Genomic DNA, 11,050 nt, shown 5'->3' on the forward strand with positions numbered 1-11,050 from the left:
ACCTGTGTGTGTGCGTGGGGTGGAGCCAGAACGGGCCCTGAATGGTGTCAACCTGTCTTGTCAAACAGGAGGGCACTGACACTGTGCCGCGAGTGTTTGTGGTGGCAGCTGGGACTATTGAGGTGTGAACGTGGACACTTGAGGTAAAGCAGGCGCAGAGAGCTGGCCCCGCCCGTGAACTGCGGTAGCTGTAGAACTGAGGGACCAAGAGGTGGGGAGGGCGGCAGGCAGATGGGGAGGGGCCAGGAGCCAAGGGCATGCGGTGACCTGGAGATCAGCAGTAGCCTCTCCCCTCCAAGTGTTTGTCCAGGTGACCAAGAGTTGTTGCAGGAGGACTGTGTTGCCGGGCACACGGCAAGGATACTACCCCCATGCGACGAGGTGTGCATGTTTGCTTTCCAGAGGCCACAGACACACCAGTCGTCATACAGCCCGCGTCCGCCACAGAGACCACCCAGCTCACAGCTGACTCTCACCCCAGCTACCACACCGATGGGTTCAATTAAGTTCAAGAGAAGCTGTGATCAAAGGCTAAATCAGCACCCGGCCACTTCAACCTTAGAATCATGAACTGTAGTCACAGAGATGGGGAGGCAGCAGCCCACCTGCCGTGGCCATGCTGGGGGCCCTACCCCTCCTCTATGCCCGCCCGTCCATCGATCCTTGATACATGAAGTGCGTAGCATGCAGTATTTAAAGCAGTGTAGCTACGGTCTTCTTCTGTTTTTTTCCTTTTTTTATAGCATGTAGGGGTTTATGTTCCATGTCTGTGTTGTGGACGTGCCGCGGCATGGCCGCATTAACCGGATGGTGGAGCTGCCTCAGGGCTCTCAGTCGGGTTGGTCCAGTGAGGGTTGACTGCAGCCACCAGGTGCCGCCCGGCCAGGTGGGCTAGGCAAGGAGGGGGCTGCCCCTTCCCTCCCTTTACCCTCGGGGGCCTGAGGCAGGTGCTGCATTGCAGAACTGCACCACCATGTTGGCTGAGGTGTCTGGAGACGGGGTCTGGTCTGCTCTTTGTGCTCCCCAGCTTCCAGGCCGCAGGTAGGACTCTGATCTCATGTCCTCCTGGACCCCACCAGCGTTATAGTCATTTCCATGGTGTTCGTGTTGGGTACAGTTTGCACAGGATCTCTACACCTTGTTTACTTGGTCTCGTGGCAGAGTTTTTCCTGTTGGTAAATTTGTATTGGCAAGTGTAGGAGGATCACCTTCTGAGATTGAAACCACATTCTCTGCTCAGTGTTTCTCGCCTGGGTCACGTGGAGTGTAAGATTCCTGTCTTTGGAGGTGTGTCCCTTGCCATTGTGGGAGAGGCCATTTGTCTACGTTCCTGTACCTTTCCCAGGCTGCCAGCTGGATTGATGGGGCCACGGTTTCTCTTCTCCCTTTCCCTGGGTTATCCTACACCTCTCTTCAAGCACACCTGTCTTTTTTGTAATTCTTCTTGGACCTTTAAAAACCACAAATGGTAGCACCAGCCCAATTAATCATAGAGGGGCTGCAAGTCTAGCTTGTGGGTGGCACGTGGCTGGCTGTGCCCCGGGAAGCATGTGAGTGTGCACCCACACCTGGTACTGGACAGCCCCCAGAACCCTCTCCCTGTGCTGCTGGAGCTCATTCTGCCCACTTTCCTCTACCTTTGCCCATCATCGATGATTCAAGCGTAGATAGAGACATTAGGTTCCTGAAGGAAGGATTGGCTGGACAAAGGTACTGTCTGGCCTCAGGAGGTTGGGTTCCAGAGAGGCCACAGTGATGCTCTCAGCTTGTCAGCCAGCACCTGGACCACAGAATCCCTTTGTGACCCATTGGAAGTTAGTCTCTCCTGTCTGTGTCCCACATCTATGGACGGTGCCCTGGGTGGGGGAGCTGAGGAAATGTGGGTGTGATGGCCAAGGGTTCAGAGCTGCCTCACACCCCCCGCACCTGCCCCTGGCCCAGTGGTGCAGACTCTGGGACCTGGTTTCTCAGAACTTTCCCTAGTGGCGGCTGCTCAGCATCTTCTGAATTTCCAGTAGAGACGAGGAATGAGGAAGGGCAACATGAGTACAGACCTGGATGTGCTTAGGAGAGTGATGCTAGTCATCAGGCTGCCCTGGGGCAGGTCCTGCATGGGCCCCAGCTGGATGCCAACACTAGGGCCTGGGGCAGTTCTGTTTGTCCCATCTTACTTTGTTTTTTGTTCATTAAAATGATCATGAAGATGATAACACCAAGGTCAAGCGTTTGGATCCCTGAACCAGCCAACACACACACACACACACATGCACGCATGCACGCGCGCGCGAGATCATGAAGACATTCAGCAATAGGAGAGAGAATGTGCACTATGATATTAAATTAGAAATAACTTGTTAAAGGACCTCTCCTGAAAGGATGAGAGATTCATTGTTTGAGCCAGCCTGGGACAAGCGAGGTGGGAAGATGGTAGGGTAGGGCTCTTCCATGCCAACCCAGCCCAGCAAGGATGAAGAACTCAGTCAGAGGTGCCGCAGGCACCAGGCATGGCTGGCTGCTGCGATTTTTCTGGGGATAACTTAGGGGGTGAGCTGTTTTTCCCCAGTATGGCCAAGAACTAGGTTCAAGGCTTGGATCTGAGGTAGAAAGCCTCCCATCTGGGGGCCCGCTGTCAGGTCTATGGGGGACAGTCCTGGCACGCAGCGCTGTGGCTGGGAGACTCCAATGCCCTTTCACATGTGTCAGAGTGAGCCCCTTGCCAGGTGGCTTTTCAGTCACAGAATCTGACCACTTCTTAGAAACTTGAAGCTCCCCAGGATGGTGGTGTGGAATGGGAAAAAGCAGCTGGTCTGGAAATGTGTTGGACCCAGTTTCTTGTAGAATTTGTAGAAACTATATACATCATGACAATGACAGTTTTCAAGGTGGTGATGGTGATTGCCCAAGGTCCCCAGTACCCCACGACACCCAGTCAGGGCCCAGAGCTCCTCCGCTGCCTGACCCCGAGGTAAAACTCCCTCTTTGTGCTTCACCCTATTGGTTTCAAGGCCCTGTCTTGATTTCAAGGAAAAAGATCTCTTGAGTTTTATTTCCCTTTTTTTGAGTGGACTATTTGCTTTCCTTTTAATAAGCAGAGCTGGTTAGTTCTGGGAGGCAGCCTGAGCCCCTTCCTGTCCAAGTGCTAAGGCAGGACGGCTCCCACATTCCCACAGCACCCCTGGTGGCAGTAACAGGAGCACCTCAGCCACTTACTCAGGGGGTGAGCCTGGTTGTCATCACAGAAAGTACTGTTGGATGGCACTGCTGGTGTATCGCAGGGCAGTGCTAGGGTGAGTGTGTGTCCAAGCCCCCTTCCCCGTCCCATGAGGAGCACCCACTGCTCTAGGTGCAGGCCGCACTGACTGCTCTCGAGCTGAGGAAGTGTGAGAGAGAGACTTGCAGTGCCACTTCATGGAGGCTGCTGCGTGCTGACTTCTGTTTCCACTCGGTGACGTGATCGTCTTGTCTCCCTTTTGGCTTCATTCTTTTTTTAAACTGCTTTAGATATTACTGCTCAATGTTTGTGAACTTTCCCAGTTCTCTGATGTTCATTTAATGCAGAAAGCTCCCAGTGGGGACCTATTAGTGAAAGAAACCGGAGCTCACGCTGTAGTTAGCAGGAAGTTTCATCTCCATGTCGGCTGCTGGACTTGGCCACAAGGCTCAAGTCCAGGAAAAGTCTTGCAGAATGAAACGGTCAGACTCTTCTGATGTTCTGCCCTAGAATTCTGCCAGTGGTGGTGCCCGTTGTCCTGCTGAGCCCGTGGTAGTCTGTTCCAGGTGATCCTCATGCCGGTGCATCCAACAGCACAGCTGGTGGCCTGGGAAGAGGCCCAGCACCTGGCAGGTTGGGCCCTGGCATGTAGGCTGTCACTGGAGGGTCCAGGGGCTATGGACAGAGCTCAGGGTGGATGCTGTCCTTCCTCTCTGGCTCTTGGCACATCCTGCTATGTATGGGGACAGCTTGTAAGGGGCATAAAAAAGTGACTGGTCTCATTCCTTCCCAGTATTCCAAACTGTGAGCCCATGTGGTACAGGATTGGCCTGTTTCTGTTATTTTGGTTGTGACTCATTCTCCTGTGGAATTGGCAAAAGCTACATTTTTACTGTCCGTACAAGCACGGTTTGTGTCCTCACATGCTGTGAGTGTGGGCTGTGATGTGTGTCCGTGTGTACATATGTGTATATGTATATACCATGCAACAGGTGTGTCACATTGATGCCCAGTGGGGAAGCTACAAGTACAATAAAAGTTGGCTCCAGAACGGCCTCTGATTTCTTGGCGAGTTGGGCAGGGACACAGGGTCTCCATGTGGTTCTTCTGGTGGGTAAAAGCGCCCTGTGCATGCGTAAGAGTGCATGTACCTGAGGGCACTGCCGTGGCCCTGCCAGGATCAGGCTTCTGCAGGGTTGACTGTCACAAACACGCTTGTCCCTGGGCCCTCTGTCATGCTCACCTGACCCACAGGTGTGTCCTCATGTGAAATCTAGGAGGTGACTGGAAACCCTTTCTTCCCTTGAAACATTAAAACCAGTTTTCTGAGCATCTGATACAATCAGTGACAAAGTTGCATGCTAACAGGCAGCCTGGGAAGGGGCTCTGTCCTGGCCAAAGGTTCACACTGAGGGTAGTCCACATGGGAGGGGCAGGGGCCACATGGCACCATCCTCCAGGTGAGGACGGGCCGAGGTCCTGCAGGTGGCACCTTTTGGTAGATTTCGTTTTTCTGGAAAATGGGGGGTAATGTTTCAAGCTTAGTGAGGGGAGGAAGTTTACACTGAAACATACACCTTGTTTTTAAAAACTAAACACAAATGCATGGAAAGCAGTTGTCCATGCGCTGGTTTCATCCCACTGCTGTCAGAGCCCCAGGCTGCCCCTGACCACCTGCACACATCTAACGGCCGGGCTGGCGGCTGCTGCGATGGTTTCACATGGTGATCTCCGTCTTGTATGTCTGAATGTTGACCTAAGATAAAGATAACTGTTGTAAAATAAATGTTTTCACTGCAGACCAGGTGTGTGTCTTATTTAATGGTCCCTGCAGAATCCTGATTCTGGTGAACCTTGCACTGACGTGGCAGCTGACCTTGGGCCCCTCATGGGTCCTTAGGGGCTGGGACCTCACTTCCCTCCTACCTGGTTAAGTGCGGGAGAAGTCCCTCCCCTTTGTTCTGTTTCACCTTTGTCTTCTGAATACCAAGACTGGAGGGAAAGAAAGGGGCCTGTTAGCTATGAGGTGCAGAGACAAAGGTGGTCAGACTGTGGGTGCTGGGACCCTCGTGCAGCATGTCCAGCACCCAGTGGTGGAATCCCTGCCTTGCAGCCCCTGGTTGGCTGCCCAGAGCAGGTAACATCTTACTTGTGCCCAGTGGAAGCCTGTGGCCTTGATAATCACACCAAGCCCTTGGTCTCACTGTCCCCTTCTGTCTACCTGGCTGGCCATCACCAACACCTGCCTGCCTCAGCCTCCAGGAACCTTCTCTGCCACCCCCTCACTGCCTGTTAGTGACCATCTCAGCTGGCCTCATTTCCAGGATGGACAGGCTGCAGCTGTTGAGCAGCACGCAGTGGGTACTGTTGGGAATGAGTTTCTGTCTTCTAATGTGTTTCTGCCTGATCCTGGGCCTGAGCCCTCGGCCACACCACAGTCCTCTGTCCTGAGCTGGCAGCAGCAAGTGGGGTGGGGAGGGGATGAAGGCAGAGGACACCTGGACAGCCTGGTTCTGATGCATTCCCTGGAGCTGTGGCCACCACAGCTGGGCCTTTGCTGTGTGCTGACCTGCGGGTAGCTTGGTCTCTGTGTCCACCTTGTGTCCTGGCCACTCGTGCAGGCTTCCCAGGGTTGTCCTGCTGCCTGCCCTGCCCAGGTAGCAGCAACTCCTCCACCCCAACTGCCTGCACTGTCCTCTAGCCGGTGGTGACCGAGCTTGTGCCCTGACATCTGTAGATCCTGTCCTTCCTGCTGTTGAATCTCTCCCAGCCCTCCAGGAGTCACGGTCCCCAGGAGTGTTCTGAGATTCACTTCACCCCACCACCTTGCGGTAGCTCTCACGGCCTTTGTGTCTGTTTTCCCACCTCTGGGTCTGGGCTCCTGAGCAGGAGGCACCACCTGTGCCTGAGGATGTGTGTGTTCCTGGGGGTGCTGTTCTGCACACACTATAGCGGCGGGAGGCCTTGCCTGGGGGCGCCTGGGACCAACCCGAGGCTCAAGCCTGAAGACCCTGGCATTGAGGTGGGAGAATCCACCCTGACCTAGGAGATCCAACCACCTGGCAGACTGCAGGTGCCACCTTCCACAACCTTGTGATTGACGTCCTTCCTACGGGTTAAAGCGTTGGCTGGACCCTGCCCTTGTACCTCTGCCCCCTCAGAGGTAGGGGTGCTGGGTCCTCCTGTGCCCTTGGTCTTAGCTCAGGGCGAGGTAGAAAGGTCTCAAAACTGAAAAGCTATCTATCTATTATTTATTTATTTATGATGACCAGTATTTATTTATTTATTAAAAAATGACCGGTAAGGGGATCTTAACCCTTGACTTGGTGGTGTCAGCACCACGCTCTCCCAAGTGAGCTAACCGGCCATCCCTATATAGGGATCCGGACCTGTGGCCTTGCTGTTATCAGCACCACACTCTCCCAAGTGAGCCATGGGCTGGCCTTTGAAAAGCAATTTAATTGAAGCTAATTTTTAAGATATTTTGGTGAGAAAAGCAGCATTAAAATACTAATGATAATGTAAAGAAACCTTGAAAGCCTCTATTCAGACCTAAGAAATGTGAAGTAATTAGATTCATATTTTCCGTTAAAGAAAGTAAAAATGACAGCATTGCAGATCAACCTCTACCTCTCTCCCCAGTTCAGTGTCCCTTCCCAGGGGTGGCCGCTAACATTCCCACTCATTTCTGCCAGTGGTTTTAAATCTTATCTACCAGTGTCAGCTGCCATAAGTACTACGTACCATTGGCTTATAAAGTTTTACATAAGTTGTACTACACTGAACTAAATCAACTGCAATATGAGTTTTTCATTCAATGTAGATTTTTTTTGTTTGTTTTTTTGTTTTTTAATCGATCGATGTGGCTGTATCTAGGTCTGGTTCATTCATTTAACTGCTGTATGTGAGTTAATCTCAGCTGGCCCCTGATCTTACTAATTGGTCACAAGGTGTTTAGTTTATCTCTGCTGAACCAAAGCTGCCCGAATGTCGCTGCCGAGAAGCCTGCCCTTGACTGACGCCCACACTGCCCTGCAGAGTCGCCCCTAGGTCTCCCCTCTGTCCCCCACACCTTCCTGCTGGCCTCGGTGTTGTCCAACGTATGTCCTTTGGTCTTCCGAATGTCCTTAACTAGGCGGAATCCATGTTTATTAGTTTCAGTAATTTATATATACTGTTTCTACAGACAAATAGCAAGTAGCAATATGCCTGAACGGACATACAGGTGGCGGGCAGCGTGATCTGGGGTCCCGGGACCATACCTGCCTCGCGCCGGCTGCGCACAACCGGGAGGAGCACGAGGGACCGACCCCCTCCCTTCCCCCAGCGCACAGCGCCTTCCGCGCCCCCCCAAGAGGCTGGTTCCGGGAGCCGGCGGGGCCCGGCCGAATGGCGCTCCCTCTTGCTCAGCGAGCCGCAGCGGCGAGTCCCTCGAGGGCGCAGAGAGGGGCGCGGGCAAGAACGGGGGGGGGGGACCCGTATGACCGGACTCGCGGGGGGTTGCGGGGCGCTGCAGGTTCCACGATACGCGCGTGGGCTGCAGGTCTGGAGATGCGCTCGGGGTCCTTTGTCACCGCCCGAGCGCGGAGCGGCGTCTCCCGAGCATGTGCAGCGGCAGCTCCAGGGGCGTCGGTCCCTGGAGGGCCCCCACCGGCGAGCGCACGTCCCCTCGGCCCCAAGTGGGGCTCCCGGCTCCACCGTGGGAGGCCCTGTGCAGTCACGTGCTGGCGGGGAGGACCGTCGCTGTGGGGCTCCCGCCATCCTCAGGCCCGGCCGGCCGCCCACTCCAGGTCCGGAGACTCAGCTCGCTCCTGTTGCAGAGGGACCCGCTGCTCCACCCCAGAACAAGACTTGCTGGAACCCCAGTTCAGCCGCGGACTCCGCAGAGCTCCGAAGTCTCTCCAGGCCCTTAAGCCCCTAGCGCGCTACCACTCTGTCCTCCCAGACCCGGTGCCAGCCGCGACACAGGGGCGGGTCTTGACCTCCCGCTGGAAGCCGGTTGGTGACTAGACGCGCCTCGGGAGATGTCACGGCTGAAGTCGTTGTTGCTGCCGACTCTGTCCCTCGCCGGGCCCCACCCTGGGTCAGCCCCATTCTGATCCTAACCCAAGCACGGCTGAAATCCATCTGCTCCCTCGGCTCCCTCTGCTGCCCCTCCTCCAAGCCTGCTTCCCCCACTGTTTTGCTTAGACTTCTCCATGGCTTCCCAAACCCTCGACGTGACCTTGAAGTGCCTGAAAATCCCCTAAGCCTCCTGCGCGTTTCTGGCACCTCCTGCCTCCCACCTGGTGGGGGAACCTGTCCAGCCCTAAAGGTATTTCATCCAGAATTCCCTTTTCCCAGGGCTCAGCCTGGAGCATTGGGGTCTACAACAGGTGTGGGCCCAAGATTCTAGACACCTTTGCTGGATGCTTCCTGACTCCAGGTGGCCCAGCTCAGGCATTGTGTAAGGCGGGGTCCTCCCCAGTCCATCCCAGACTCCAGATGCTGCGGAGGATAGCATGCATGATAGCCCATGTCAACGTGACAACCACTTGTGCCTTATGCTAGGGCTGGACTTACCCCTGTGGCACGGGGCACCTCAGGCTTCCCATCCTGCCTAGCCTGCACATCCATTGTCACCCTATGTCAGCTGCAGCTAGGGAGGGGCAGCATCTCACAGGCTGACAAACCTGAGATTGACCTGGAGACTCACCATTCTCAGGTTGGACAGTCCTGGAGGCACTGCCCAGGGGCAGCAGGCAGAGCCGGGGCAGGGGCCTTCTCCTCAGGGACCCTCACCCCGAGCATCACAGGAACTTCTGGCCAAGTGCAGGGAGGGGCTCCAGGTCAGCATCCAGCAGCCCCCACCCTCACCCCCGCTTGGGCCCTGAAGGGCATCTCTGGGCAATGACCCCATGCTCACCACTCTCCTGGCTCCTCCTCCAGGGCGCCTGCCCACTCACCCCTCAGCCTCCTCTGGGCCCAGAGCTCGGGTGCCCTGGGGGAAGCACAGGGCAGTCTGGCTGCCAGCCCCAAATCAGTGTCTCAGAGGGCTTCCCAGGGGTGGGCTTCTCCTTCCCTGAGGAACACGGGCCAAGTCTCAAACCTGTGCTCTACATCTCTCCAAGGGACACTCCCAGTGTCTTCCAGGAGCTGTGTAGAGGATTTGTTCCCAGGAAAGTCTTGGCTCCTGGTCCTGTTTTCTGGGACCGGGGGGCTTCTGGGGGCTAGAGGGGTTGGCCCCCGCCCCCCACTGGCACCCTGAAGACCATTCCCCAGGGCTGTTCGGAAGGTGGCCCACTTCTGACACCCCACAGGGCCCTGGCAGGAAATGGGCCCAGGACCATGGCCTGTGGCCTAACCTGTGGCCTAACCTGACCAGGCCCCAAGCTGCCTCGCAGTAAGGAGACCTGAGCCTGAGGCTTTCCAGCAGCACCACAGCCTTCGTGCAGATGGGGACGATAAGGTGAGCCCTCAGGTTCAGGCCTCCTGCCTCCAGGCTGTTCCCTCAGCACCACTGACCCTCCAGAAGAGGGAGAAGCTAATTGGGATGGAGGCAGCTGGGCCCACTCCTTCCAGTCCTGTGCTGCATCATGCACACGTGCACACGCATGTCTGTGGGTGTGTGTCTGTGTGCCATGTGGTGGTGCTGGCACACATGTGCACATGTGATTTTGATGTTTCTCTGTGAGCCAACCAGTCCCTGCCCATCTCCTCAAGATCTGTCTCCCCCACTCTGCATCTGGGCATCTGGAAAGACCTGACTAGAAGGACTGGTTCCCCAGCCTCAGGCCCAGCGGTAACCAGGCAGGGCCAGCTTGCTGCAGCCTGCAGGTGCCCAACACAGAGCGTAGGAGTGTGAGTGAGTGAAGGAGTGGGGAAAGGGGTCCACTCACCAGGGTGGGGAGAAGCCCCTCCTGCTGACCTCCGGGCCCTGCATCAGTCCTCTGTCCTTGGTGCCTGGCTGCCCCTTGGACAAGCCTCCCGCCTTTATCTGCCCGCCATTGGCCTGGTCTCCACCCAGCGACTTCCTGTCCCCGCCCCATGACAAGCTTTTCCATGACAAGGCCTTTGTGAGGTGGGGGGGGGGGAACCAAGGAGTCCCGGTAGGCAGGAAAGAGGCAAGCACCAGGCCTGAGGGATGGAGACAAGAAACTGGGGATCACTGCCTTAGGACCCTAACCCATCTGCCCTAGCTCAGAGATCATGGCCCACACACGCCCTGTGCATGCATGTGCACATCTACATCATGGACACCACACCCAGGGAGGATCACCATGGAGAGGACATCTGGAGGTGACCGGAGAAGTCCACCCTCACCTCAAATCCAGGAGCCACGCAGACAGGGCTGGACGTGGGTGTCTGGTCCTCAACAGCGTAGCTGGTCCGCTGAGGCCCCCGCCACCTCCTTGCAGCTGGGGCTCCAGCCACTGCTCACTCCCTCCCGCAGCTGCCCCCACACACTGATTTCCGCTGGGTCTCTTGATGGTACAAACGTGGGTGGGGGGAAGTGGTCACAGAGACTGCCTCTTGTGAGACCCAGAGCCCTCAATGGCCCTGTCACCGCCCAGTCCAGACCAGGTGGCCACTAAATGTGTGGTTCTAGGAACCCCACTAGGAGAGGCAGGAGCTGCAACCTCCAGTTCCGCCCTCTCCTTGATCTAGCACTGACGCCTGGTCCAGCTGGGGCGAAGACAGCCCCTCAACGCTCTTCCTCTCCCTGGTGGCCCGCCACCCTGGGGGACCCTCTCCCAGCCAGGTCCCGTCCAGGATACCACTCCTGGGCCCTAAACAGTCACTTCTTCATTTTTCTAAAGGCTTATTTATTTTATGAAGTATGTAGAATAAATACATTGG

General features: G+C 56.0%; 1 protein-coding gene across 2 annotated transcripts in view; it reads left to right on the top strand.

The window, feature by feature from the left end:
- DNAJC5 (DnaJ heat shock protein family (Hsp40) member C5) overlaps positions 1–4,262 on the top strand; it is a 53,368-nt gene extending 49,106 nt beyond the window's left edge. The window contains exons 5-6 of one of the 2 annotated variants that reach the window (XR_010023915.1): positions 69–143; positions 403–491. Coding sequence is in view for 1 of the 2 variants with exons in the window: in XM_063101093.1 (XP_062957163.1) it covers positions 403–506 (104 nt within the window). In the remaining variant the exon portion in view is untranslated. Of the gene's footprint in view, positions 1–68; positions 144–402 lie in introns of both variants that reach the window. The other variant, XM_063101093.1, reaches the window with a different exon arrangement.
- Positions 4,263–11,050: the final 6,788 nt, after the last annotated feature.

Source organism: Cynocephalus volans, chromosome 1, assembly GCF_027409185.1.
Source record: "Cynocephalus volans isolate mCynVol1 chromosome 1, mCynVol1.pri, whole genome shotgun sequence".
In the NCBI taxonomy this organism is placed as follows: Eukaryota; Metazoa; Chordata; class Mammalia; order Dermoptera; family Cynocephalidae; genus Cynocephalus; species Cynocephalus volans.